This window comes from Pithys albifrons, chromosome 3 (genome assembly GCF_047495875.1).
Source record: "Pithys albifrons albifrons isolate INPA30051 chromosome 3, PitAlb_v1, whole genome shotgun sequence".
In the NCBI taxonomy this organism is placed as follows: Eukaryota; Metazoa; Chordata; class Aves; order Passeriformes; family Thamnophilidae; genus Pithys; species Pithys albifrons.
The window spans coordinates 10,053,688-10,079,081 of NC_092460.1; the positions used below are offsets into that span (position 1 = coordinate 10,053,688).

Genomic DNA, 25,394 nt, shown 5'->3' on the forward strand with positions numbered 1-25,394 from the left:
AGCCCTGGGATGCCCCACTGTGCCCTTAACCCCAGCCTGCTGGGCTGGGGGGCAGCTGGGGTGCCCCCTGCTCCAGCACTGCCCCTGGCTGTGGGGCTGTGTGCCCACAGTGCTGCTCTCTGTGCCACATTGTTCCATGGTAGTTTGAGTGCAAGAGAAGCTGTGGGTGGCTCTGCCTTCTCTATGCCAAGCAGGTCATCCTAGTCCCCTGTCCTGCTGGTGACTGAAGCAGGTGTTCAGTGCAGGACGTGGCCCCTCAACTCCAGCACCACTGTGATGTCAGAATGCAAGATGTGGTCCCCAAACCCCAGTACCACTGCAATGTCAAAGTGCAGGATGTGGCTCCTCCCACCCCCAGCACTGCTGTGACATCACAGCCCCAGCCACCAGTGAGTCTATTGCCCACAAGGGGGCATAAACAGCCCCCTATGCCCACAGCCTGCTGGCCCCCCACCTCAGACCTTGCACCCCGCACAAACCCTTCTGTGCCCCCCACCAAGAGAACCTCCCCAAGCTCCTTGGTGCCCACAGGCCCCTTTCAAGTCCTTTCATAATCCCCCAACGCCCCCTGTGGTCCCATCGGGTCGAACCCATAGTCTGCTGTTGCCATGGCACCACACCCCTCCAGTTTCACGCGCCCTCCCACTGAATGATCCGACCCCCCTCCCCAGGCCGCGGATCCCCATCCCCCGGCGCGGCGTGGCGGGAGGGAGGAGGCACAGACGGTGGGTACAGCAAACAAGACCGTTTAAAAAAACCAAGACGAGACAGGGGCAGCGGCCGGGCCGCGCTGCCGCAAGCGGGGGCTGCTCCCGCCCGGCCACCCCACCCACAGACAGGCAGGCAGGGCCCGGCCCGGCCGTTCTCCAGGAGCGGGAGCAGACACAGGCACGATGCCCGGCGGGCACAAGCACAGCGGAGCCACGGGGTCCAGCACCACGGCCTAAAACTGGAAAGGAAAGAAGATATGCAGCCATCAGTCCCTGCCTGGGGCGCTCACTGCCCTCCTGACACCTGGGTGGTGCTCACAGAGATCCCACTGCCTCCCCCAGGCACTGCAAATCCATCACAGCACCCACCAAAGGGGCCTGGGACCACAAGGCTGCTGCTGCCCCAGAGCATGCTCTGAGGGGCTCAAAAGCTGACACTTCATGAGCAGAGGGTATGGGCACCTGCTCCCAAGAGGTTCCTTGGCCAGAATCTCACTACTGTCCTCACTGGTGGGACAGGGGGCCTCAGGGCACAAAGGCCATGCTGGCTTTGAGCACTGCATCCCATTCCCAAAATCAGGGACCCATCTCCTCCCGTTCCAGGGCCTCACATTTTTGAGGAACTCCTCTGCCACAATGCGGGCCCTGGCATTGACAGAGAGCTTCATCTCGCTGATTTCCTTATCGATCTCCTCCATGAAGTGGATGACAAAGTCCACCAGCTTGTGCTTGTACATCTGCTCCGTGTGGAAGTTTGTGATCAAGAAGCTGATATCGTAGCCCTGGGAAAGAGAGAAACACCATGGGGATCAGCACTCAAGCCACTGACAGAGCAACCTCGCATTCCAGTTCTGCCCCGGACACCTTCCCAGTGCCAGGGGCAGAGCTGGGAGCTCCTCTGTCCCCTCCCAGCCCCCTCACCTCCACGGGCTTCCTGCGCAGGATGAAGAAGTTCTCAGCCCTCATCATCATGAAGCGCATGAATTTGTGGCACAAGATCTTCTCGATCTCATCAGCCTGGAGAGAGAAAGGAAGTGAGGCTTCCCCAGAGGCAGGAGCTGCCAGCCCCGTGCCCACACGCCCCTCACCTGCTTCACAGCGATGCTGACGCGCACGGAGTTGATGGAGCCCTCGATGAGCACCTTTTCCTTCTCGTTCCTGCTGATTATTACCGGCTGCAACAGCAGCTCTTTGCTGCTCCTGCGAAAGGAGGAAAGGGCAGGAGTGACTCAAAAGGAAGAGTTTACTGGTGAGAAACAGGGAAGCGGAGCCGTGGGGATCACGGAGACGGGGGCGTTTGCTGCAGGATGCTTCCCGCCGCCCGAAGACGTCCCTCCGCAGGGCAGACCCTCCCTCCCCCACAAGCTACATCCCCTTCCTCCTCCCCGCAGCTCCCCGGCTCCCTGCCGGCACCAGCCCTGTGCCTGAGGCCCGGGGGGCGCTCGGAGCCTCTCTCACCCCGTACCTGACTTCCACCTCAGGCTTGTTGTGCCGCTCCACCACCTGCGAAGAGAAGTTCTCCAGGCACAGCGCGGCCTGCAGCGTGGCGCGCACCGCGTTCAGATACGGGCGCAGAGTGGCGGTCTGCGGAGACACGGCGGCGCCGTCAGACCCCGCACCGGGGACCGGCTCCCGGGCCCCGCCCCCTGCACCAGTCCCCGGCCCGCAGCCCCCCGGCCCCGATCGCCCCGCCGATGCCGATGCCGGTAGCGTTCCCGACCCTCCACCCTCCCGCCGCCCTCCCCAGGCTCCCCCGCCCTACCATGGTGGCGGCGGCGGCGGCGCTCCGGTCCCGGCAGGCGGAAGTGGCCGATCACCTCTTCCGGGATGCGCGGCACCTCCCACTGCGGCGGGAGGGAGGGGGGGGGCCGGCCAGAGGCTCCCGCCCCGCGGCCCGGCCCCCCCGACGCGCGGAGCGGAGCGGGGGACGCGGCGAAACCTCGCGTGGGTTCCTCCCCCCAGGCCACGCCGCACTTGGTACGCGCCTGTCAGCTCTTCCATATTAGGGCAGGGAGACGGAGGGCGCGCCCAGTCAATGAGCGGCGGCGCGGAGCGCGGTGCGGCCAATGGGGGGCGAGGGGCGGGGCGCCCGCGCGGCCGGAAGGGGCGCGCGGTCCAGGCCCGGGGCCGCCCCCGCCGTGATCCCGCAGCGTCCCCGCAGCGCCCCGGGACCCCTCCGTGATCCCCGCAGCGTCCCGGGACCCCTCCGTCATCCCCCTCCGTGATCCCCGCAGCGCCCCGGGACCCCTCCATCATTCCCTCCGTGATCCCCGCAGCGCCCCGGGACCCCTCCGTGATCCTCGCCGGGTTCTCGCAGCGTCCCGGGACCCCTCCGTCATCCCCTCCGTCATCCCCGCAGCGTCCCGGGACCCCTCCGTCATCCCCTCCGTGATCCCCGCAGCGCCCCGGGACCCCTCCATCATTCCCTCCGTGATCCCCGCAGCGCCCCGGGACCCCTCCGTGATCCTCGCCGGGTTCTCGCAGCGTCCCGGGACCCCTCCGTCATCCCCTCCGTCATCCCCGCAGCGTCCCGGGACCCCTCCGTCATCCCCTCCGTGATCCCCGCAGCGCCCCGGGACCGCTCCGTGATCCCCGCCGGGTACCCGCAGCGCCTCCAGTGATTCCCCCCAGGCTCCCCTCCGTGATCCTCCCGGACTCCCTCATAGCCCCGATGCCCCTCGGCCCCTCGTAGTCCCCCACCCCGCTCCCTTCTCCCCCGGCCTCCCCTATCCCCGGCTGCCCCGCGCGCCTCTCGGTGTCCCCAGAGTGCCGCCGGTGCCCGCGGCCATGAGTGAGCTGAAGGACTGCCCGCTGCAGTTCCACGACTTCAAGTCTGTGGACCACGTGAAGGTGTGCCCCCGGTACACGGCCGTGCAGGCCCGCTCGGAGGATGACGGCATTGGCATTGAGGAGCTGGACACGCTGCAGCTGGAGCTGGAGACGCTGCTCTCCTCCGCCAGCCGCCGCCTCCGCGTGCTGGAGGCCGAGACACAGGTGCTGGGACCACGTAGGGTCCGGGACAGGCTCTCTGTCCCGCTCCGTCCCACCAGGGGGCTGCCCCCGGGCCGACCCTGCCCAGCGCCGGGCACGGGACCTGATGGGGCATCACTCTCTTCCAGATCCTGACGGACTGGCAGGATAAGAAGGGCGACCGGCGGTTGCTGAAGCTGAGCAAGGACCACGATATGGGCACATCTGTCAAACACGGGAAGCCCAAGAAGCAGAAGCTGGAGGGCAAAGGGGGCCATGGGACTGGGCCTGGCCCTGGCCGGCCCAAGTCCAAGAACCTGCAACCTAAGATCCAGGAATACGAGTTCCAGGATGATCCCATTGATGTGCCACGCATTCCCAAAAATGATGCTCCAAATAGGTGTGTGGATGTTGGGGGGCACTGAGATCATCTGTCTCCTCCCTTGGAGTGCCCAGCACAATGGCAGCTTCTATCCAAGGGAGAAGGCACTCTGGGGGAAGGGAGATGTGTGTCAGCTCCCTCATGCTCCCCTGCAGCTCTCCTTCACAGTCCATCCCATCCTTACAGGTTCTGGGCATCTGTGGAGCCATACTGTGCCGATCTCACCAATGAGGAGGTCAGAGTCCTGGAGGAGCTTCTCAAGCCGCCAGAGGATGAGGCTGAGCATTACAAGGTGAAAAGCTCTCAGGTCCATTCTCTGCCCTCTCCCTCATCCCATCCAGCTCCTCACGGCAAGCATTTCCAACTGGGATGCTCCTGTGGTGTTGGGGAGGTGGGAGGCAAGGTGGAGGCTCCAGGAGCTGTGCTGAGCCCTGCTCTTACAGATCCCACCACTGGGGAAGCATTATTCCCAGCGCTGGGCTCAGGAGGACCTGCTGGAGGAGCAGAAGGATGGAGCCCGGGCAGCAGCTGCTGCTGACAAGAAGAAAGGTGTCCTGGGACCGCTGACTGAGCTGGACACCAAAGGTGCCCCCATCCCGCCTCTGCCTTTGCCCAGAGGGGCTGGGAGCACTATGCCCAGTGGAGCCAAGCCCTGGCCCCAGGGGCAGAGGCTGCCCTACCCCACTGCTCACCTCTGCTGTGTGACCTTTGGGGTTGTTTATTTCTCCCTACCACTTCCTCTCAGACGTCGATGCCCTGCTGAAGAAGTCAGAGGCCCAGCACGAGCAGCCAGAGGATGGGTGTCCCTTTGGTCCCCTGACACAGCGTCTCCTGCAGGCCCTTGTGGAGGTGAGGAAGCTCCATGGGGGCCCACAGTTCTGTTTTCTGTGCCACATTGTTCCATGATAGTTTGAGTGCAAGGGTAGCTGTGGGTGGCTCTGCCTTCTCTGTGCCAAGCAGGTGGGGGCAGTGCCCTTGGCCATGACCCGGCACCATGACCATTCCCTCTTGCTCCCTTTGCTAGGAGAACATCATCTCCCCTGTTGAGGACTCCCCCATCCCAGAGATCACTGGGAAGGACTCAGGAGCTGATGGAGCTGGCACGTCTCCCCGTAGCCAGAACAAGCCCTTCAGGTGAGCGGCTGAGGCGGACCCCGAGCTCAGCACTGCCTGTGGCTGCACTGACCATGCCACTGCTGTCCTGGTGAGCCACGGGGAGCACAGGGCGTGCGATGGGCAGCACTTGTTCTCCACCCTGGCAGTGTCCCCCACACGAAGTCCCTGGAGGGGCGGATCAAGGAGGAGCTGGTGGCCCAGGGCTTGCTGGAGTCAGAGGACCGCCCGGCCGAGGACTCAGAGGACGAGGTGCTGGCTGAGCTACGCAAGAGGCAGGCAGAGCTGAAGGCCCTCAGCGCCCACAATCGCACCAAGAAGCACGAGCTGCTGCGGTGAGAGCAGGAGGGCTGGGGCAGGGGCAGGCCGGGGGCTGCCCAGCAGGGACTGAGCCCCTCATGTGCCCCCAGGCTGGCCAAAGAGGAGCTGCACCGGCAGGAGCTGCGGCAGCGTGTCCGCATGGCTGACAACGAGGTGATGGATGCCTTCCGCAAGATCATGGCAGCCCGGCAGAAGAAGCGCACACCCACTAAGAAGGAGAAGGACCAGGCCTGGAAGACCCTGAAGGAGCGTGAGAGCATCCTCAAGCTGCTGGATGGGTAGTGGGGGCCGAGGACCCCCCATTCTGTGTGGACCTCACCTGCAGGGTGCTGCCCTGCCTGTACCCTGCCAGTGCAGGATGGAGCGGGCCCAGCCTCTCCTCGTGCCCTGGGCCAGCTCAGCCTCCCCACCTGGGCGACAGAGCCTGGCTGCTGTCCCTCTCTGCAGGGGGGCTTTCACCGGCCCAGGTTTGGGACCCTGTGGAGTTGCAGGGATCCCTCCCATGAACAGCTGTCTGGCTGGTGGCTTCCACTCCCACATCACCCCGTGCTCCCACTGTTGCTCAGGTGACATCAGCCAGGTCACTGCAGAGGTCAGACGTGGTGGCTGTGGTGTGGTTCCCACGGTCCCCTGTCCCTCTGTGATGCAGCATGTGCAGATCCCAGCCCCCACGGGTGGGCTTGGGGGGTGTGGGGAAGGGAAGGGGTTGGAGGGGTGGGGGCCCCGGTGGGCGGGTGGTCGAGCTCTCCATGTACCATTGGCTTCTATTGCCACAAGTGCAGGCAATAAAGTCAGCCGTGTGCAGGTGATGGTGTGGTGACTTCGGGAGGCCGTGGGAACTCGCCCTGCCCGGGGGTGGGTGTGGGGCAGTGTCCTGCCGGCGGAGGGCTCAGTATGGGGAGGGGAGGCGAGGACTGGCAGGGTTTGGTCTGTGCTGCAGCCCCACGCGTGTCCTCCGCTCGCGTGTCCCCACGCCATCCATTCGCGTCGCCACAGGGAGTGTTGGGGGTGTCCCCGCGCCTCTCGCGCCTGCCCACGCTGCCCCCGCGGTCACGCGTGTCCCCCCCCCGGCTCAGCCGCGGCCGAACCGCCCCCTCCCATTGGCGCGGCCGGGCGCGTGCCCGCCCCCCGCCGTGACGTCAGCGCTGTCCGGCGGCGCCGCGCCGGGAGGAGTCGCCGCTGCTCCGCCGCGGGCCCGGGGCCGGGGCCGTCGGTAAGGGCGGGACGGGGCGGGGGCGGCGTGCCCACGCGCGGAGACCGTGCCCACGCGCGGCTCCGAGTCGCGGCGGCGGAGCTGAGCATCCCCCCCCGCGCTGCGCAGCTCCGCTCCTACGCGCCTCCCGCCCGGCGCGGCTGTGCCAGCTGGCAGCTCTGCGGGATGGCGGTGGGGACGATCCCCCCACCCCGCGCACCCACGCGTGTGTCTGGGAGCCTCCCCCTTGCCCGCCCGCCCCGCGCCCGCCCCATGGGCGGGCAACTGGAGGGTCCCAGCCTGTGTCCGCAGTGGGACATCCCACGTCAAAACTCCTGCGTGGGCACAGCTTGTTCCCATGACTCCACGATGACAACCACGTCTCATTAGCAGCCTGTCCCCCCCGTGTCCCCATGCCATCCCTGCACGCTGACACCCTGTCCCACTCTTGTCACAGGTGGGAGTGGGTGGCCCCACGGAGCACCATGCCGCTGGGGCAGGATGGGCCTAGCTGGAAGAAGAGGACTGAGGATATTCGGCGGATCTACGACTTCCGAGATGTCCTGGGCACGTGAGTTGCAGTCTGGGGAGTGCACTGGTGACAACACACTCAGCAATAGATCCAGCCCCTCTGGCTTTGCCATACCTGCCAAGTGGAACCAGCTCAAATCCTGGCCCAAGGTGGGGCTGGCATATGAAGGGAGACACTGCGTGGCACAGGCACAGCTGTCACCTCCTTCTGGTGCTGGCTGGCTCTCTGTGCTGTGCCGTGCCATGGGTAGCTGTGCCGTGCCAAAGGATGGTCCCCCAGGTGGCCAGAGGGTTCCCACAGCAAGGGTGCCCACAACACTGTAAGGTTCTTACGCTGGATTAGCAGGTTAATTGCGTCAAGGCTTAGGGCCCATCACAGCACGAACACGCTGCCTGTCACTTCCCCACCTGGGCACTGCCGACAGCTCTGCCTGGCACCTGACAGGCACCTACCTCAGCCTTTGCGTGGCCTTGGGTGCTGCGGGATGGCACTGGTTGAGTCTGCCAAAACCCACATGAGGGCTCAGCCCTGGCATGGCTCATCCCCAGCATCATCACAGCTTTATCCTGCCTGATATGAGGCTATGAGCTATACCAGGAGGGATGAGGAGTGCCAGGCGCTCTGTTGCTGGCAGGGTCCATGTCCGCCCATCCCAGCGGGCAGCTCCCGCTCACTCTTCTCCTATAAATAGCTGGACTTTCTGCCTGTCACCATGACAATCATGGCATGGCAGCACTGGCAGCTCTGGCCAGTGGCCCCGGGGCCCTGCTTATACCTCACCCCCCCAGGGGGGCCTTCTCCGAGGTGGTCCTGGCGGAGGAGAAGGCGACACGGAAGCTGGTGGCCATCAAGTGCATTGCCAAGAAGGCACTGGAGGGGAAGGAGACCAGCATCGAGAACGAGATCGCTGTCCTTCACAAGTAGGGGTTGTCCCAGCACCAGGGTACAGGTCCCACCCCATGACATCCCCACAACCCAGCACAGCTCCCCACTGCCAGCACCCATTGCCACATGTTATTGCCAGTGCCCAAAATAGCCGGCAGCGCGTGATGCCCTGCGGCACAGAGCCTGGCTGCTCCCTGTCCCGTGGGGGCCGGGGTGGGGACAGGCGGGAGCCCCTTCACACCCCTGTGCCTCCCCCTGCAGGATCAAGCACCCCAATATCGTGGCCTTGGATGACATCTACGAGAGTGGCACTCACCTCTACCTCATCATGCAGCTGTGAGTGTTGTCAGGGGGCTCCAGAGGGGTTCAGGGGGACTGTCCTGATGGGTGCCGCCTGTCCCTGCAGGGTCTCGGGGGGTGAACTCTTTGACCGCATTGTGGAGAAGGGCTTCTACACCGAGCGGGACGCCAGCGCCCTGATCCGGCAGATCCTTGATGCCGTCAAGTACCTGCATGACATGGGCATCGTCCACCGTGACCTGAAGGTGAGCGGTTGGGGGAGACACACAGAGCACTGTCATGGTGGTGGTGGGAGGGGAGCCCAGTTTCACCCTTCCCTGAACACCCCCTCCTCGCAGCCCGAGAACCTGCTCTATTACAGCATGGACGAGGACTCCAAAATCATGATCAGCGACTTTGGGCTGTCAAAGATCGAGGGCTGTGGCAGTGTCATGTCCACAGCCTGTGGCACCCCTGGCTATGTGGGTGAGTGTCTGCTGTGGTCTGCTACCACCCTGGGTGTGGGTTTGGGACATCCCCACACATCGGGGTGCCCTCTCACCACTGCCGTCCCCCCCAGCCCCTGAAGTGCTGGCACAGAAGCCTTACAGCAAGGCAGTGGATTGCTGGTCCATCGGGGTCATCGCCTACATTCTGTACGTATCCCCCTTCCCACCCCTTTCTCTCCTGGGGGCCTGGCCCCCTAGGGCTGTCCAGGGCCAGCATCCCCCTCCCCACTGCCCCCCAGGCTCTGTGGTTACCCCCCTTTCTACGATGAGAACGATGCCAAGCTCTTTGAGCAGATCCTGCGGGCAGAGTACGAGTTTGACTCGCCCTACTGGGATGACATCTCAGACTCAGGTGAGCCAGGACCACTGGGGTGGTGAGGGCTGGGAGCCTGGCACGGTGTCACCACACCCACAGAAGTGGTGGGCACAGACACTTAACAGTTGCTCCATGCTCTGTCACAGCCAAGGACTTCATCCAGCACCTGATGGAGAAGGACCCTGGCAAGCGCTTCACCTGCGAGCAAGCCTTGCAGCATCCCTGGTAAGGGCTAACCTGCCACTGTCTGCCCCTTCTCTGGCTGACCCCACAGCAGCCATGGGGTAAGGGAGGGGGCCCTGCTGAGACCTGTCTTGCTCCAGGATTGCTGGGGACACAGCCCTGGACAAGAATATCCACCAGTCAGTGAGTGAGCAGATCAAGAAGAACTTCGCGAAGAGCAAGTGGAAGGTGAGTGGAAGGGGATGCTGGGGGGTGTTGGGGGATGCAGAGGTCTCCCAGGCACCCCGTGTCAGGTGATGGACACTGTGGGGTTGGCAGCAAGCTTTCAATGCCACGGTGGTGGTGAGACACATGAGGAAGCTGCAGTTGGGAACAAGCCAGGACATCCCTGGACAGACATCTCCCACCAGCCCTGGTGAGCGGCTGGTGGGGGGCACCAGCAACGGTGAGCCCTGGCCCCCCATCCCCATCCTGCACCCCTGGGGTTGCTGCCAGGATCTCACCCTGCTCCTCCCTGCAGGGTCGAACTGTGGGCGCCCACCCAGAAGCAGAGGTCAGCGCCTCTCTCCAGACTGAGCACAGCCCCACACAGCCACATTCAGGAGGGACCGCGGGGGTCCAGCCCTCACATGGGCAGCATATGGGGTGGGGGGCCCTGCAGTGCAAGAAGAGGGGGCACAGTGTGGGGGCACCCTGCTGTGCTTGCCCTGGGTGTGTGAGGCTGCCCCCACTGCAGGCTTACAGCAGAGTTCTGCATTGGGGCAGGGGCACCCCACAGAGCCCCTCTAGCTTGGGGCTGTGTCCTGGGCCTCTTCCCACATCCCTTCCCTCCCTCCGTCCACGCCTGGCCTGGCACTGTCCCACACACCCACCCCCAGCATGTTCAAGGAGAATTTTCCAAATGGATGTTTCTATTTTATTGCTTGTAATAAAAGCAAGAGGCCAAAGGTGCTTGGCTCAGCTCTGCCCTGGGGGGGCTGGACACAACCCTGATTCCCCCCACGCCCGGGCTCACTGCCCAGAGCAACAGCTCCCTCCACACACACAGAGTGGGTGGGGACAGGCACAGCCCACACCCCTCCCTCCCAGGCTGCCAGCAAGCACAGTGTCCCACTCAAGCCACTGTTCCTTTGGAGGTGTCCCTAGCGGGGCCCATTCCCATGGCTGTCCTGGCTTCGGCTGTCCCAGGCCTGATCCCGGCTGCTGGCTCGCTGCTGGCTCTTGCGGAGGTCAGCACAGAACAGGACCTGGAGTGGGGAGAGATGAGGGAGTGGGCACGGCTGGGGTGGGAGCGATGGCTAAACCCTGACGTGCCTGGGATGGGGGTACTCACCGCCTGTGCCCAGCCAGCACGGGGGCCCCACAGCCTCCGGAAGAAGTCACCTGCAGAGACAGGGTGAGTGCCAGCACGGGGGACACTGACACCATCCCTGAGGTCTCACGTCAGCGCCCAGCCCTGTCCTCACCGATCTCCTGGTAGGCCCGGGGTGTCAGGCTCTTACCACCCGCTGCCACGCCATAGCGCTGCCGTGCAATGTGCCAGATGTGGGTGTCCACTGGCACCGCCTCTGCCTTGTCCAGGGACAAGAGGCAGACACAGTCTGCCACCTGCAACCAGCAGCACTGTCAGCCCCTGATGCTGCACCCCACTCCCCAACCCACCCCTGACCTGGCACCCACCTTGGCACCTACACCGGGCAGGGCGCACAGCACCTTCCTGGCCTCGGCGTAGGGCGCAGTGCGGAGCTGGCTCAGCCCCTCGGCGCCAAGCCCCTCGGCGATGGCCCGCGCACTCCCACTGACAAACTTGGCCCGGTATCCAAAGCCCAGCGCCCGCAGCCGGTCCTCGGCATCAGTGCCTGTGGGGACACGGCCCAAGGGTGTGAGTGGGCGCAGGCGAGGCCGTGGTGGGGTGGCAGTGGTGGGGCGATGGTGGACCTGTGAGCGCCGAGAGGGACGGGAAGGCGTGGAAAGTCCGGCCATTGAGGCAGCAGAGGCGGCGGCCGAAGGCCTGGCAGAGGCGCTCGATCATGGCAGTGATGCGGGATATGTGGTTGTTGGAGGTGCAGATGAAGGAGAAGAGGCACTCGATGGGGTCCAGCCGCAGTACTCGCACCCCTGGGGGCAGGACACAGTGAGAGGATGCCAGGCGGGTGCTGTGGCCATCTCTTGTGGCCTCGTGGAGCTGCCTCACCTGGGAAGTCCTTGGCCACCTTACAGAAGAGGGGGTCGGCCGCCTCCCAGGTGCGGTACAGGGCCGACAGACCCACGTCCAGCTGGAAGTAGTCGCGCAGGATCCCGTCCGCCTCTGCACCGTCCAGCTTCGCAGCTTTGGCGGAGCACCCATCCCGTTCCTCCTCCTCATGCTCATCCTCCTCGCCGTACACCGTGTACCAGAGCCGGTCGCGGTCCTGCCGCAGCGTCCAGACACGCTCCCCCAGCACACCCGTCCAGGCCCCTGGGCTGCTCTCCCACCACCTGCCGCACACGGGAACGTCGGTGCGAGCCCGGACGTGAAGGGCTGGGCCGGAGGACACCGAGCCCCCCGGGCTGGCTCACCGAAAGCTCTGTGCCGAGGACAGCACTAGGTCCAGCCGCAGCTCGGCGGGCGGGCACGGCAGGCAGCGCCACAGGGACGGGCAGGCGGACGGGGCGTCCCGCAGCTTCATAGGAGCAGAGGGGGTGCTGAGCGCCCCTGCCCGCGGGGGCGGCGGGGTCAGGCACCGCCCGGCGCTGAGCCCGCGGCTGTCGCACAGCCCCGCCCCGGCCCCGCGTCTCCCCACCGCCGCCCAGCCCGTGCCCCGGTACCGCAGCCCCGCACCCCGCGCCGCCGCCGCCGCTCCCCCCGCAGCGCCTCCCCCGCCCCGGCTTCCGCCCGCCGACGGAAGCGCGCCCTTGCGCCGCCACACGTGTCCGCTCCGCTCCCGCCCGCCCCGCCCGCAGCGGCCGCGGCTCCAGAGCGGAGGTTTATTTTCTAAGAATCAATAGATTTTTTTTCTTCCTTCAAAATAAATACAAACAACGTCCAAGCGCGGGGCCGGCCGGGGGGCTGGGCCCGGGGGTTGGGGGCAGCACGGGGGTGGGAGGCGCGGGGTCCGCCCTGGGGCAGGGCGGCAGCCAGAACAGCATCCCGGGGAGCGGCGGGCTGGAGGGAGCGGACACCGGGAATGGGAGAGTGGGGGGGCACGGGGGACCGGCCCCACCCCTCCCGGTCCCCCGTCTCCCGGTGTGTGCAGGCCAGCTGCACGGGGGTCCCCGAGCCCCGTTTGCCCTGAGATTCGGCGGGGGAGCGGCCGGCGGCGCCGGCTCAGTCGCTCTCGCTGGAGTCGCTGCTCTGCTCTCCCTGCACCTTGTTGCGGTGCTGCATGGCGCGGTGGTAGGCGATCTGCACTGACTTGCGGATGTTGGACTTGCGGCCCTCCAGCATCTTCTCCTTGTCCAGGTCCTGGTTCACCCCCAGAGGCACCAGCTTCGTCCGCGGCAACCACTGCCTGCAGGGAGCAGGGGGCCACCTCGTTTGAGGGTTACAATCGTCTCCGCACACCCCCCCCAGAGCTCCCGGCGCACCGGCCTTACCAAGTGCGCTTGTTGTCGAAGAAGAGGACAAGGTAGAGGTGCTCTCGTGCTTCCTGAGTCATCTGCTCCCCCAGCTTCAGCACCTCCAAGGGGGGCACAGGGATGGGGACACCGTGGTGGAACATGCCTTCCCGCGGCATCTTGGGATCAATGATCTGCCGGAAGAGCAGGGGAGGGCTGAGAGCGGAACAGGGACCCCAAGACCCAGTCTGCGGGAAGGGGATGTGGATTTTGGAGGCCCCAGTGATGGGCAGTACTCACCAGTGCCGGGTACGAGGGGTACCCCCGGCACTTGGCCCACACCAGATCCAGGGCATCCAGGGAGGAATCTTCATCCTCAGAGAGCCACCCCGCGCCACGCCCCATGCCCTTGCGCACCACTGTGCCAGAGGAGAGGGGAGAGGAGAGTCAGCTGCGTTCCCCCCCCGGTGGCGGTGCCAGTCAGGCATGTGGCTGCACAGTCACAGTACTTACTGCTGTGTCCCACGCCTCGTCCGGTGCCCACGGAGTAGGATTCATTCTCTGTCCCTGATGTGTCCTCACTGCTGTCTTCTGGGAAGTTCACTCGGGAGAAGGAGGGTTTCCCTCTGCCCTGCTTGGAGGGTGTTGTGCTGTGGAGACAAGGAGCAGAGCCATCTGTAGGAGTCATGTTAAGCTTTCAGGAGCTGCTTTTGAGAGGGGCAGCCTGGTGGGACACCAGGGCTTGTGGGCTCCAGCCACCAGCCTCAGTACTGGGAAGGACCTGGTAGGGATACCAGGCAGAAGGGTGGGATGGTGCTTCTGTCAGGGTGCCAGCCAGATTCCCACCCGGTTTCACCCAGGAGGACCAAGATGTGCACTGATCTGAATCAGAGGCACAGGTAGGAACCTGCTGGTGCAGGCTGCTGGAAGGGCCAGTGACGGAGCAGCTGCTGTGCCAAGAGGGAATTCCCCAGTTCATGGTCTGCTCGCCCTTTGGTGCACAGTCACATCCTTAGTTTTACATTAAAAAAGGCACAAACACTGCAGATTTCTAGAGATTGGCTGGGAGCAGCTGGGCTGCAGAAGCGTGAAAGAGACAGGAACTACAAAACGGGCTCCTCATCTGGCAACACCAGGCCAAGAGCTGCCCACTGACACCCTGGGCAGCACTAGTGTCTCCAGAGCTGGGACAGGGACAGTACCTGGTGCGGTCTGAGGCAGCGCTGCTGCTGCTGCTGCTGCTGGACTCTGAGTCGGAGCTGCTCCGGGGAAGATTGCAGTCGTTGCGGTACACCAGGAAGCTCTTTTTCACAGGCTGGTTCCCGCTGCTGAAACCGTTGGCTGGCAAGTCTGCAAAATACCCGATCAGAAAAGCATTACCCCCGTGCCAGGCCCTGCCACGCGCTGCCAGTGGGGCCATGGCTGCTCAGCTGCACCCACCCATGGGAGCGTCCTCTGCAGACTTGTCACTGTCACTGTCTGAGCTGGAGCTTGGGCGTGGGCTCCGCCCTCGCTTCCTCTGCCGCTGGGAGGACCCCATTATTGGGAGCTGGGGGGGCCCAATGGGGCTGTTCCCGTGCCCAGGAGTGATCTGGCTGTCTCGATTCTTTGGAGGGCGTCCTGGACGTTTTGGAGGCCCTGCAGTTTTAGGGTTCTTCTTGGAGAAGAGCACTGAGGTCCTCCTGCCAACTTCATGTGCTGGGGTGGAAGAAGAATTGGGACCCAGACCTGGAAGAGGAAGAAAGTGTCAGCTGCAGCCCTGCCGGCAGGAACTGAATAGCAGTGGTGTCAAGAAACAGCTTCATTTCTTGGGAACATTATCTTGGAAGATCCTCCGTCCCAAGTGTTGCCATGCCTGTGACTTCAGAGTCAAACTATCCAGTCTGCTGATAGTAAAAACTAGATGGGGACATCAAAGAAGGGCCATCCACCAACCAGGGACGTCCTACTTCTTCCCAGGCAGTGACCTCACAGAAACATAAGTCAAGAATAGAAAGCAACACGAATAAACCTTGCCCATAACATGCAGCAGCTGAGAAGCTCCACTGTATCCCTGAAAGATAAAGGCCCCTCTTTTTCCCATGATTAGGGGACAGCACTGGGATGCAGAGGTGGTAAATCCCCAGACACTTGGCAGCTCTTCCTGAAGCTTTTGCTGTGTTCCCCACATACCCCACCTCAGCATCTCTCCCTAGGGAACTTGCAGCTGGCCTGTGTTCGACTCCTGGCCCAAGAAAGCATTTGGAGCTAAGCAGTCAGTGCTGTTGCAACTCTCTCCCATGTTCCCAGGCAGGAAGGGACACTAAGGGCAGCCTGCTGCATAATGCCCTTAAAGAAACCCCCCCAGCATGGCTGAGCCGGCAGGGCCTGGCAGGAAGAAACAATCCATCTCATGCCTCACATCACACAGCTGGGCCTCTCAGTGTCTGGAATTACATCCAGTTCCTTGACCAACCAGGAAATGAGCTCAGCACCTGAGTGTTGACTGTGCTGTGAACACCAGCGACATGCCAACCCTCCCCAGGGGCAAACACACACCAGGCTGTGGCTGTTCCAGACATTGGACATGGCCTTCTTCATCTGCCAATCCCCCCTGCTTGGCTGCCATGACTCACTAAGAACTACGAGGGTCTCCTCAAAGGGGCACACTGGGAGAGAGCCCAAGGAGGCACAGATGTCACACTCTGTATCTACCCCTCTGGGAGAGGGAATGAGGAATCCCTGCAGGGGAATGGGAGATAAGGGACTGTTCTTCAAGAGGCCACCTGCCTCACACAGAGAAGTGAAGCAAGGTGTGTGTGGGGAGCTGCCCATACAGCCCTCCAGTCTCAGGAGGCACCTGGCAGGGCAGCCACTCCCCAGCCAAGCCAGTCCAGAGGCAGCTCTCCACCGCTCCCCAGACTGCCAGTGATCTGGAAGGAGAATTACCTTTGCCAGTCTCCTGGCTGCTGCTCTCCTCTGCAGCGCTGTCTGTCTGCAGGTCCTTCTCACAGGGGTTGTGGGACTGCAGGACTCCCCTGGCAGACGAGCTGTGCCGCTCCAGCCCGTCTCGGCCCAGGTCCCGCGGGTGCGAGAGCTTCCGCCGTAGGACTGTGATCTCCTTCTTGATCATCTTGGCCCGGCGGGACCGTCCTATGCTCTGCTTGCCTGCGTTGACCTCGTCCAGCCGCTCCAGCAGGATCTTTAGCTGCTCCTCCAAGGGCAGGTGCTTCTGATTCTCCGAGAGCAGCAGCCGCACATCTTCTGGGGGAACAAAGAGGGGCAGATGGATGAAAGAAATCAGGAACTTACTGGAGCTCTCCTACAAGAACGGACATGAGGCAATACAGGTTCCCTGCAGGAGGGAAGTAGATGATATGGCACCAAACACCTGTGAACCCTTTAGGGAAGTTACCCTAAAAGACCTGAGAAGAAGCCCTGTGGGAAGCCAGGTAGTTGGGATTGCAGGGGTGAGCAGGCTGATCAGCAGTGTGGAGGATACCAGGGTTTCCACTGGTTGGAGTAAGGACACGACAGGAAAAAAAAAAAGGAATTGTAATAGGAAAAAACAAAAGTCAAAAGGATCCTGAAGCATTACAGAGCAAGGAAGTTCCCCTATCTGAGCCTGTCCTGTGCTGGAGCAGGGACCAGGGTACCCTAAAAGAACCCTTCTCCGACAAGATGTTCCGGGTAATGCTCCCCAATGCCCAGAAACAAGCAGGACTACAACCACAGAGCCAGTGAGGTCTGTCTAACGGGTATCCAGAGCACTGTAGCAGCCAGCAAAGCCCACAGCTGGGAAGTGAGCAAGGAATACATAGCTCTGACCACCAAGTTCGTCCTAGCCAGGCAAGAGCCTCAGCAACTCACAGCCAGTACTGGGGATGGAGTGAGTGACTGTACCCTGACACAGGCCAGGGAGGCCACATCCCAGGCAGTCCTCTACTCTGACCAAGAGGAGGACAACAGACCAAGGGAGTGGCAGGACACACAGGCAAACCACTGCCTAAAACCAACCTAACGGAACCAATAGGTATGTGGCTAGCAAAGCCCTCACCTCTCTAGGGAGTGGGGACACACAGCCTAGCATTCAACTGAACTTCCCAAGGAAGGCAGCTCAAATAGACTCATAGATGCCCTGACTCTGCCCAGGCTTTATCTCCGAGTAGCCCTAATACCCTGGGATGGAGGACAAGTACCCACCATCCTCAATGTCTTGGATCTGAGCCTCTTCCACTGTTACGCAGTGGGGGAAGTGCATGCCTGTCTCGAAGTCAATGCCCATCTTCTCCGCCTGCCGGCGAGCCTGCCGGAGCACGGTGCCTCCCTGCTCCCGCAGACGGATAGCTGCCCGGTAGAAGATTGTGTCTTTGGCATTGTATTTCAAACAGTTGTTGATAATCAGGTTGAAATCCTCCTCAAAGTCATCAAAATTCAGATAGCGATAGGCTTCCAGGTTTTGTTTCATTGTCTGAAAATCCATCGGCTTCTTGATGTGATCCAAGTAGTCTGGGACCTGCATGAGGAAACATACAGAGCTAAGGGCCCACGAGCCACAGTTGGCAGTACCTGCTCCAAGAAAACAGTTGTTAGAGGGATCAGGTATTGCTTCCTGTGTTCTGCCCAAATGCACATTAGGGGATGCCATCTGCTTTTGCAGCTTGAGGAACAGTAACGCCTTCGGACTAGGGAGTCCATGTGCTGTGCTCAACCTATGGATACACACACTGAAGCGTTTTCAGAGTTCCAGTGCACATGCCAGCACCCTGTCCTTTCTTGCTGCCTGCATTCAGCTGGGATCCAGTATGCTACCTGGTGTTCCCTGGGGAGGGAGCTGTAAGTGCAGCCCTTGGGGGCGAGAGTGAGTGCAGACAAGTAAAACAGCACTGGGTGCAGCACTGGCTCCAGGTGGGACACAGCCTTCCTCCCCAGTTCTGCTGAGACGCCTCTGCTGAGCCACTGCCAGTGCCACATAGAACCAGCATGGCCTTTCGCCACATCCCCAGGCAGGGACTTGAGGGGTCTCAGAAATCATCTTCCCTACCCACAACAGTGACAGACAGAGGGTCAAACTCATCCCTGTGCTCTGCTCAGTCCGCCACCTGGCACAGGCCTTCACAAAAGGACAGGTAAGAGCACGCCAACTGACAGGGCCAGGATTCCACCTTTCCCAGTGGAAATCCCCAACTCCTCACAGACCCTAGAGTGTCACCAGCAACACACACAGGAAGAGCCAAGTGCTGTGCTCCCAGCCAGCCCCAGCTTGGCTGTTCTGCATTAAGTGCGCCCAGGAGAGCATTGCTGCACACTGCCCTTGGGTGAGTGAGGGGTGCTGGCATGTGCGAGCCAGCACCAGGCTGCTCAGGCAGCTTCTGGACCAGAGTGCAACCTGGGCACCCCTTGGCACGAGCAAGGGACAAGTTTGAGTGAAGTAGAAATCTGGGGGAGGGGGTTCTTACTTCGTAGATTTCTGTTACCTCAGACAGAGGGACCGGCTCGCTGAAGATGTTGCCTGTGTCTTTCTCCTGCAGCTGCTCAAGCGTCTTGCGGAGGAGGATGAGGAAGGGGGTCAGCTGCATTTCCAGTGCCACCTGCTGGACTTTGATCTGAAAAAGGAACAGAGTGGGGCTGAGCCCCTGCCCCCAGCCAGGCAGTGGGGACTGTCCCCAGGGAGCGGCAGTGCAGCCCTGCAGGACAGCAACCCCTCTCCTCACTGAGGGGCAGGGACTGCCCCTCACCCCATCTCTGGGGAGCGGAGGTGTAACACCAGCTCTGGAACCTGTGTGTCCCAACTGCACCTTGCAGAGCAGCCACCTTTGCTCAGAGCTGTTGGGACAGGGCACAGCACAGCCAAGGGGACCCTGGCACACACCTACAGCACTCTAAGGAGACCCTACTCATGCCCACCCCAGCGGCTCCCCAAGGAGGGGCAAACAATCGTTACCGTCTCTCTCTTGAGCTTCTCCCGCTTGCGTATCAGCTCCACCAGCAAGCGCGCACGCTCGAGGTCATGGCGGAGGCGCTGCCATGACTTCAGCTGCTCCTTCAGGGCCCAGTTCTTATCCTCAGTGTCTCTCTGTGGGAACATCAGAGACCATGAGCTGATAAGAGATGTGCTCCCATCTCCACCTTCCTGACTGTGTGCTGGGGTTCTTCCCTGGCAAAGTGAACCAGCCTGACCTGCTGGTTCAGCAAAGGTCCTGGTTCCCTTGTTGCAACCTAGGCAGGTGAAACAGGAACAGTCCGACCTCTGACAAGAGCTAAACACCTGGCCCTTGGTCACCAAGCCCTTAGGACGTCAGGAGCCTCTGGAAATACTTCTCACAACATGACCCACCGCCTGCAGCTGCCCATGAGGTCTGTGCTGCTGCTGAGATCTGGCAAAGTGCAACAGGGCAAAAAGGGAACACGGCTCTATTTGATCACACTTCTGGAGCACCAAAAACCCCACCAATTTTCATCTTGCCTCAGCCAAAGATGAGTAGACGCAGTCTCAACTCTTCACCAGCAAAAAAACATGAGAAGGGCCAAAGGCAGGAGAAATCCCTGCCTGTTCACAGTCATCAAAAGGCTCAAAAAGGAAGATTTAGAGCTCAGAAAGGAAGCCAGAAGAAAAATCTTCCTCTCTGGCACCAAAGACTTCACATCTGTGAAATGCTGACTACAGACTGAGGCAATGGGCTGGAAGCAGCACCCAGAGGGAGTGCTCCGGGAGCAGTATCAGAAACTGGAAGTAAGGCCTTGGTTCCTTCCAGACTGTTTCTGGAGATCCCTGGCCATCTCTCTCAATACTGGCTGACACAGCGGCCTCATACTAGAGCCATTTCTCACAGGTCTGCCATTGCCACTAGCCAAATACAGGCACAAGAAAAGAGCTACCTTCTGCGTGGCAGCTGGAGAGCGCAGGATTCCCTCCCCATGGCAGGTGGCCAGTGGACTCACTGCCTGGCAATTCTCTGAACTCTGAGAGCGGAGGAGAAGCTGAAGCAGCAAAAGCAGCTGGGGCTGCCCTTTCCTCATCTGAGCGCTCAACACCCCTGACCCCACTTCTGCACCTGCAGGCACCACATGCAGCAAAGCCCACAGCTCCGAAGCATACATACAGCCAGGAAGCACACACACAGCCAGGGTTCCCTGCAGCCCCACAAGCAGCAGCCCTTACCTGGTCGCAGTTTCTCTGTGACTGCAAGTGCGTTTGAAGGCGGCGGAGCAGGGGGACACCATTGCGGGACTGTCTCTTCAGGGTCCAGTAGCTGTGCAGCCTCTGCATGAACTGGCTCTTTCTCTGGATGGTTAATCGGTTTGTAATCTTACTGAGCCTGAGGAAAGGAGAGGAACCACAGAACCCATCAACAAGGCAAGTCTGAATGCCACAGGAGAAGCCGTAGCTGGGGGCATGTAGCAAGGCAAGCTGAGAGCAGCGGGAAAGCTCCTCAGGCAGAGAACAGCCTTTCCCATGGCAGGAATTTCTGTAAGACCAAGTCACACAGAGTAGGCAAAAGAGAGGATGCCAGAAAGCATCCACCCCTGACTCTCTGTAACAGACCTTTTCTTTTTACCTCCTGTCAACTTTTGGGCAAAGTCTCAGGCAGGCTGAGCCAAGTCAGGGTACAACACAGCCACATCAGGGGCTGGACCTTTAACATCTCCCACGGTCCCTGAGACTTCGAGAGTTATGGTGCTGCTACTCCAAAACCATTATTTACCTATTTGAGGGTCATCTGCCATGACAAAGGAACTGGCCAAACGTTACCAGAGAAACTCAAGCCCTGGCAAAGCATGAGGAGGGAGCAGGAGGCATAAGCACAACAGAGCTCCCATCCAAGACTACCCTAAACAGCCCAAAACACCACAAAAGTGATGTCATATCCCTGCAACAGCAGAAAGCTTGGAGGGACTGGATAGCCTTGTTCAGCCAAGTGGGACAGTGATACCCTGCTAGCAGGGAGCTACAGGGACAAACCCCCAGCATCTCCCTGTCTCACAGGGACAGCACTTCCCATGGGATGTCCCAGCCTGCATCAGCCTCAGCCGAAGAGGCTGGGGATGGCAGCCTTGTGCCATCACTGGCCAAGCACAGCTCCCACAGGAAGACATTTGGCATTCTGGCAACAGCCCTTGAAGAATAATTAATCCCAACAGGAAGGCCTGGGGAGAGGTTAACAGCTTCTAGCTCAGTGTGGGTTTCACTGTGAGCTCAATAGCAGCAAAAGCCTACAAACTGCCTGCCAATGTGTCCACATGTAAGAAAAGAGACTGGCTACAAAGCAAGCCCCAAGTGAGCAAAAACATAAGGTTGGGACACAAACACATCCGTGGCAAAAAGCCAGCAGCCTTGTGGTAGAGACCTGCCTCCTCAAATCACTAGAACATTGCCCAGAGAGCACAGCCCACATGTTACTCCCTGCTGACTGCAGAGGAGACAGTGCTGAGGGTCCACGGGTCTTGATGGTGTCCTGTGGTCACAGCCCTGGCACAGCTCCTGCCATGGGGAGGAGGACAGCTCAGCAGCTCAGGCTCAGCACCACAAAGGCAAATGTGCCCAACCTGTGCTTCAGCTATGTGATGTCTGCTGCAGGGTGACCAAGAGATCCAAAAACATCCTAAGATGCCCTTATGTGCTTTTATATGCTGCTGAGGACACCCAAAGTTATGAACTACACTGACAAACTCTGGCAAGGCTCTTAGATGCTCTCATTTTGGTATTTGCATGCCTGCCCAACAATCCCAGAACAAGACACACAGCAGTTACACCTTTAACTACAGGGTGTTTGCACCCCTGTGAGCCCACAGGGTTGTGTTATGACAGAAACACAATCCCTGGCAAAGCTTCAAGTACCTTTCCAACAGCCCTCGTGCTGTGGAGCCAGACCACCATGCCCCTCAGCAGGCCAGAGTTCTGGCTCTTTAGCCACCCCTCATCACAGGCAGCCACGCAGAGGCTTTCAGCACCCACAGCCACCCAGCCCTGCTCTGACAGGCAGTCATGAGGAGACACAGCTGCTGCTGCACCTGGCACAAAACACTGAGGAAGCCCAGCAAGGGGTACAGGGCTGCTGGGTTGGATGAGCTGTGCTCAGCAGGGCACAGGGATCCCAATTCCAGACCTCTCCGCTCCAGAGCCAAAACAACCCCTGGGATTAGCCTGTTCCCCAGGCCTGAATCACTTCCACACTTCTGTCATCTGCCTGGCACAGTGTCAGGAGAAAATGGACTTCAGCAGAAAGGAAAGCAGTCCCCTCCTCCCTGCCTGATTTACTCCAGCGCCTGAAGTCAGCTTGGGAGTAAAGGAGTGCAGGGAACACCTCCAGCTGCTTCCTGATGCATCTCACCAAGTTCATTCTCTGCTGTTAAACTAACAGCAGCTATTTCCTGCCTGGTGAGGGCCCAGACACCTTTGTAGGGCAGTGCATCACATCACCCTGCCTCTCTGCAGGACTCCCAGAGGAAACCACCACAGCTCTCTGTGAGAATGAAGTGAGAAACACCACTGCAAATAGCTAAGGAGAGGAACAGGGTAATGCCAATGTGGAAAGAAGACACAAGACATGGAGAAAAGGAGTAATCTCTCCACAGTCCAGGGCAGCAGGTCATACCTGTGTGGGGGGATGCAGGGCACAGAAACCACGGGCGCTGCAGCTCGTTTCTCTGCTAGAATTTTCCGGGCCTTCTTCATCTTGATCCTAGACTTGGCTTTTGCTTTTTTGACCTTCTCAGAGCTCCAGCCCTTCCCCTCCTCCTCTTCTTCCTCCTCCTCCTCTTCTCCCTCGCTGTGGGAGAGGGCGGGAAGCCTGCGCACGGAGCCTGGTGGTGTGTGGATGTCACAGTAGGCGGTTTTGCGCACACTGAAGGAGGTACCATTGGCCCCTGTCTCCCGGACAGGCTCCATCTTCATGTACAGCCCGGCCTGCTGGGCACAGGTGACATGGAAGGCAGTGTAGCAGTTGGCTTTGTGACACTGGATGCAAGCCCCGGAGCCGCGCTGCTTGCAAATGTAACAGGTCAGCTTCCAGCGCGCGGGTGGGATGTGCTCAATGCTGTCGATGGGCTCCAGGAAGACAGTGTTGGCAAAGCACACCTCTGGGATCCAGAGGGCACAGACCACATGTGCCCAGCGCCCATCGTCCGTCTGCTTGAAGGCCCCCCCCTTGTTTGGGCAGAGGGCGCAGTCCACAGCGCGTGAGGGTGACTGCAGGCACCGTCTGCAGAGCCACTGTCCCTCAGGGATGTAGGGCACCCCATAGCACTCCTGGTGCACAGCCAGGTTGCACATGTCGCAGAAGAGGATGACGTTGCTGTTCTGACATTCCCCATCGTTGCAGATGCAGCAGACGGCGTCCTCATCCACCAAGGCGTTTGGGTCCCCCTTGTTGTGGCTCTCAAAGTACGACTCCTTTTCTAGCCGGTCCATCAGGTACTCAAAGATCTCCTGGGGAATAGGACTCACACCTTCATTCTTCCGCCGCTCGTTCATGATGTCCAGCCAAATGTAATCCTCCTCATCCATGTCGTACTCCACCTCCTCATCCAGCTCCTCTGCTGACTTCTCAATGTACCTGGAAGGACAGCACGGAAGCGTGAGAGAGTGTTCAGCACAGCTGGATCTGCTGAACCCCAACTCCAGGACTTGGCTGTGCTGAGGGAACATTTAAACACTCCAGCTGAACCATAAGTCAAATTAAAAAAACAAGGACAAGTCAGGAATGGGCAGAAGTGCTGCTGCACAGAGCAGTGCAGTGGCACAGCAGCTCAGTAGACAAAATAACACTGGTCTAAGGAGCAAGGTCAGGCCTTGAAGTCTCATCAGCACAAGGTGGGGGCCCGCACAAGCTCCTCAGAAGGTGCCCAGTGTTCTGGAGACAGCAGCCTCATGACCAAGACCAGGTAACCAGGCATGGAGGCACCAAATTTTGTTAATTCTGGTGCAGGAGACTGTGTTGACTCCTGTCTGAGGCATTAACTCGGGCAGCTGCACTGACCAAACTTCTCACAGAAAACCATAGGACAACAACTAAGAATTAAGCACACAAATGGACCTACAGGTTGACCTTGGTGCTGAGGGGCTCTGAAGCTATCCCAGCATAGCAGAATGGGAGGCAGAAGGACACATTTGGGTTTTGTTATGACTGTACATTCTGTTCCAGAAAGGAAAGAGCACAGCAATCAAACTGCTGGAAATTACCTAAGCAGCAACTGAGAGCTCTGTAGATGCACTGATCCCTCAGAACCGGGATGTGATGGCAGGCAGAGCACTAAGAGCCTACCGCCACGGGAGAGCCAGCTCCTTGGGATGGGAGAGGCCATTTCCATGAGCCATGGGCAAGCCACCTGCACAGAGTGGGCCAATTCCAACTCCAGACCCAGGGCACGTGCCTTGGGAGCCTCCTCGCACCCCAGCCACGGACAATACCTGTAGTACGAGGTGGGACGAGGTGGGGCATCGGGGGTGTCCTGCTCCAGCTCTCGGTACACAACCTCAGGCAGCTTGGGGGTGGTGCTGGTCGAGGCATTGTGGTGATGGTGGTTGGAATCCTTGCGCTTCTCCTTGTTCTTGTGCTTGCCGGATTTGGGCGGGACGCTCTGCGTCTCCGTGTTCTCCTTATTGCTCCCATTCTCGGGCACCTCCTCGGGAACGTCCTCGTCCTCGGACACCACGTCGAGGTTGTCGAAGATGCTGATGCGGTGGACGCGGCCGTGCAGGTCCACCTCCACCATGCGCTGGGCCTGGGCGTAGGTCATCACCTCCCGGCCGGGCGACTGGGAGGTCTCGGAGGGGCTGGGCGACTGCTTGTTGGCGGAGCGGGCCTGGCGCCCCTTCTTCTTGTGCTTGCGCAGGGGGGTGTGCTGGGGCGGGGGCGGGTTGTCGTGGTCATAGTGGTAGAGGTGGTACTCGATCCCGCTGTAGCTCTTGTAGATCTTGCGGCAGGTGCCCACCGGGCACTCGTAGGGCGGCTTGGTGGCGCGCAGGTTGTGGCAGAAAGTCTTCACATCGAAGTCTACGCCCATGGCGGGGCCGCGGGGGGCCGAGGCCGGGCCGGGCCGGGCCGGGCCGGGCCCCCCGCCCCGCCGCCCCCTCCCCGGGCCCCGGCCGCCCTGCCCTGGCTCCCCGCTGCCGCTCTCTCCCTGCGGCGGCGCTCCCGGCGCGGGGCCGCGCTCAGCGCGCGGGCGGCTCCATGGGCGGCGGCGGCGGCGGCGGCGGTGGCGGCGGCGGCGGGCCCGGGCCGGCCCCAACAATGGAGCTGCGGCGGCGCCTGGCGCGGGGTGGCCGGCTGAGTAAAGCGCCGCGCCGGCCTTAGCAACCGCACTTTCGCCACGGCACAGCCGTGCAGCGGCACCGGCGGCGGAGAGCACGAAGGGGACGGCGGGGACGGCGGCGGCGGCGGAGCGGGGTGGGGAGGGGAGGCCACGTGGGGGCGGCGGGGCCGGGCCGGGCCAGGCCGCGCCGATGGTGGCGAATCTGCCGCCGCGAATCACAGACCCCGCCGC

At 61.2% G+C, this 25,394-nt stretch overlaps 5 protein-coding genes across 10 annotated transcripts; 2 read left to right on the top strand and 3 right to left on the bottom strand.

The window, feature by feature from the left end:
- Positions 1-730: 730 nt before the first annotated feature.
- Positions 731-2,580, bottom strand: ARPC4 (actin related protein 2/3 complex subunit 4). Its single transcript, XM_071550436.1, has 6 exons — positions 2,473-2,580; positions 2,176-2,294; positions 1,799-1,910; positions 1,632-1,727; positions 1,322-1,492; positions 731-949 (listed from the first exon to the last, which is right to left on the bottom strand). Exons 1-6 carry the CDS (start codon positions 2,473-2,475, stop codon positions 944-946), a joined length of 507 nt encoding a protein of 168 aa, XP_071406537.1. The 5' UTR covers positions 2,476-2,580; the 3' UTR covers positions 731-943.
- Positions 2,581-3,268: 688 nt separating this feature from the next.
- On the top strand, positions 3,269-6,208 carry TADA3 (transcriptional adaptor 3). The gene is made up of 8 exons (XM_071550425.1): positions 3,269-3,704; positions 3,830-4,080; positions 4,249-4,354; positions 4,506-4,647; positions 4,808-4,911; positions 5,087-5,196; positions 5,325-5,510; positions 5,586-6,208. Exons 1-8 carry the CDS (start codon positions 3,498-3,500, stop codon positions 5,776-5,778), a joined length of 1,299 nt encoding a protein of 432 aa, XP_071406526.1. The 5' UTR covers positions 3,269-3,497; the 3' UTR covers positions 5,779-6,208.
- A 402-nt stretch (positions 6,209-6,610) lies between these two features.
- Positions 6,611-10,339, top strand: CAMK1 (calcium/calmodulin dependent protein kinase I). Of its 2 annotated transcripts, XM_071550427.1 has the most exons (12): positions 6,611-6,709; positions 7,146-7,259; positions 8,009-8,140; positions 8,367-8,441; positions 8,512-8,650; positions 8,744-8,870; positions 8,965-9,040; positions 9,133-9,245; positions 9,356-9,434; positions 9,533-9,620; positions 9,711-9,837; positions 9,913-10,339. In XM_071550427.1, exons 2-12 carry the CDS (start codon positions 7,174-7,176, stop codon positions 9,966-9,968), a joined length of 1,098 nt encoding a protein of 365 aa, XP_071406528.1. In that variant the 5' UTR covers positions 6,611-6,709; positions 7,146-7,173; the 3' UTR covers positions 9,969-10,339. The 2 variants fall into 2 exon arrangements, with proteins under 2 accessions (XP_071406528.1, XP_071406529.1); XM_071550428.1 differs by lacking the exon at positions 8,009-8,140.
- Positions 10,298-12,205, bottom strand: OGG1 (8-oxoguanine DNA glycosylase). Of its 2 annotated transcripts, none has more exons than XM_071550431.1 (7): positions 11,952-12,205; positions 11,587-11,870; positions 11,331-11,510; positions 11,073-11,251; positions 10,859-10,916; positions 10,726-10,775; positions 10,298-10,639 (listed from the first exon to the last, which is right to left on the bottom strand). In XM_071550431.1, the coding sequence occupies exons 1-7, from the start codon at positions 12,059-12,061 to the stop codon at positions 10,535-10,537; spliced, it is 966 nt and encodes a 321-aa protein (XP_071406532.1). In that variant the 5' UTR covers positions 12,062-12,205; the 3' UTR covers positions 10,298-10,534. The 2 variants fall into 2 exon arrangements, with proteins under 2 accessions (XP_071406532.1, XP_071406530.1); XM_071550429.1 differs by having other exon boundaries at positions 10,859-11,000.
- Positions 12,206-12,336: 131 nt separating this feature from the next.
- Positions 12,337-24,986, bottom strand: BRPF1 (bromodomain and PHD finger containing 1). Of its 4 annotated transcripts, none has more exons than XM_071550415.1 (13): positions 24,319-24,986; positions 22,505-23,464; positions 20,071-20,227; positions 18,853-18,984; positions 18,368-18,514; positions 17,112-17,424; positions 15,858-16,169; positions 14,370-14,657; positions 14,132-14,279; positions 13,443-13,579; positions 13,230-13,348; positions 12,969-13,123; positions 12,337-12,883 (listed from the first exon to the last, which is right to left on the bottom strand). In XM_071550415.1, exons 1-13 carry the CDS (start codon positions 24,912-24,914, stop codon positions 12,700-12,702), a joined length of 3,648 nt encoding a protein of 1,215 aa, XP_071406516.1. In that variant the 5' UTR covers positions 24,915-24,986; the 3' UTR covers positions 12,337-12,699. The 4 variants fall into 4 exon arrangements, with proteins under 4 accessions (XP_071406516.1, XP_071406515.1, XP_071406518.1 ...); XM_071550414.1 differs by having other exon boundaries at positions 15,858-16,172; XM_071550417.1 differs by having other exon boundaries at positions 12,338-12,883; positions 18,386-18,514.
- Between the last annotated feature and the right edge of the window lie 408 nt (positions 24,987-25,394).

Coding starts and splice junctions, on each gene's coding strand:
- ARPC4 (XM_071550436.1), bottom strand. Junction 1,911..2,175: donor AAGCCTGAGGTGGAAGTCAG/GTACGGGGTGAG, acceptor CTCCTTTCGCAG/GAGCAGCAAAGAGCTGCTGT. Junction 1,493..1,631: donor TGCGCAGGAAGCCCGTGGAG/GTGAGGGGGCTG, acceptor TCTCTTTCCCAG/GGCTACGATATCAGCTTCTT.
- TADA3 (XM_071550425.1), top strand. CDS start 3,498: ATGAGTGAGCTGAAGGACTGCCCGCTGCAGTTCCACGACTTCAAGTCT. Junction 4,355..4,505: donor ATGAGGCTGAGCATTACAAG/GTGAAAAGCTCT, acceptor CTGCTCTTACAG/ATCCCACCACTGGGGAAGCA. Junction 5,511..5,585: donor AAGAAGCACGAGCTGCTGCG/GTGAGAGCAGGA, acceptor ATGTGCCCCCAG/GCTGGCCAAAGAGGAGCTGC.
- CAMK1 (XM_071550427.1), top strand. CDS start 7,174: ATGCCGCTGGGGCAGGATGGGCCTAGCTGGAAGAAGAGGACTGAGGAT. Junction 8,442..8,511: donor CTCTACCTCATCATGCAGCT/GTGAGTGTTGTC, acceptor CTGTCCCTGCAG/GGTCTCGGGGGGTGAACTCT. Junction 9,041..9,132: donor GGGGTCATCGCCTACATTCT/GTACGTATCCCC, acceptor ACTGCCCCCCAG/GCTCTGTGGTTACCCCCCTT.
- OGG1 (XM_071550429.1), bottom strand. CDS start 12,061: ATGAAGCTGCGGGACGCCCCGTCCGCCTGCCCGTCCCTGTGGCGCTGC. Junction 11,871..11,951: donor TCCTCGGCACAGAGCTTTCG/GTGAGCCAGCCC, acceptor CGTGTGCGGCAG/GTGGTGGGAGAGCAGCCCAG. Junction 10,640..10,725: donor GTGCTGGCTGGGCACAGGCG/GTGAGTACCCCC, acceptor TCCCCACTCCAG/GTCCTGTTCTGTGCTGACCT.
- BRPF1 (XM_071550414.1), bottom strand. CDS start 24,914: ATGGGCGTAGACTTCGATGTGAAGACTTTCTGCCACAACCTGCGCGCC. Junction 13,349..13,442: donor ACGAGGCGTGGGACACAGCA/GTAAGTACTGTG, acceptor CCTCTGGCACAG/TGGTGCGCAAGGGCATGGGG. Junction 12,884..12,968: donor TTCGACAACAAGCGCACTTG/GTAAGGCCGGTG, acceptor TGCTCCCTGCAG/GCAGTGGTTGCCGCGGACGA.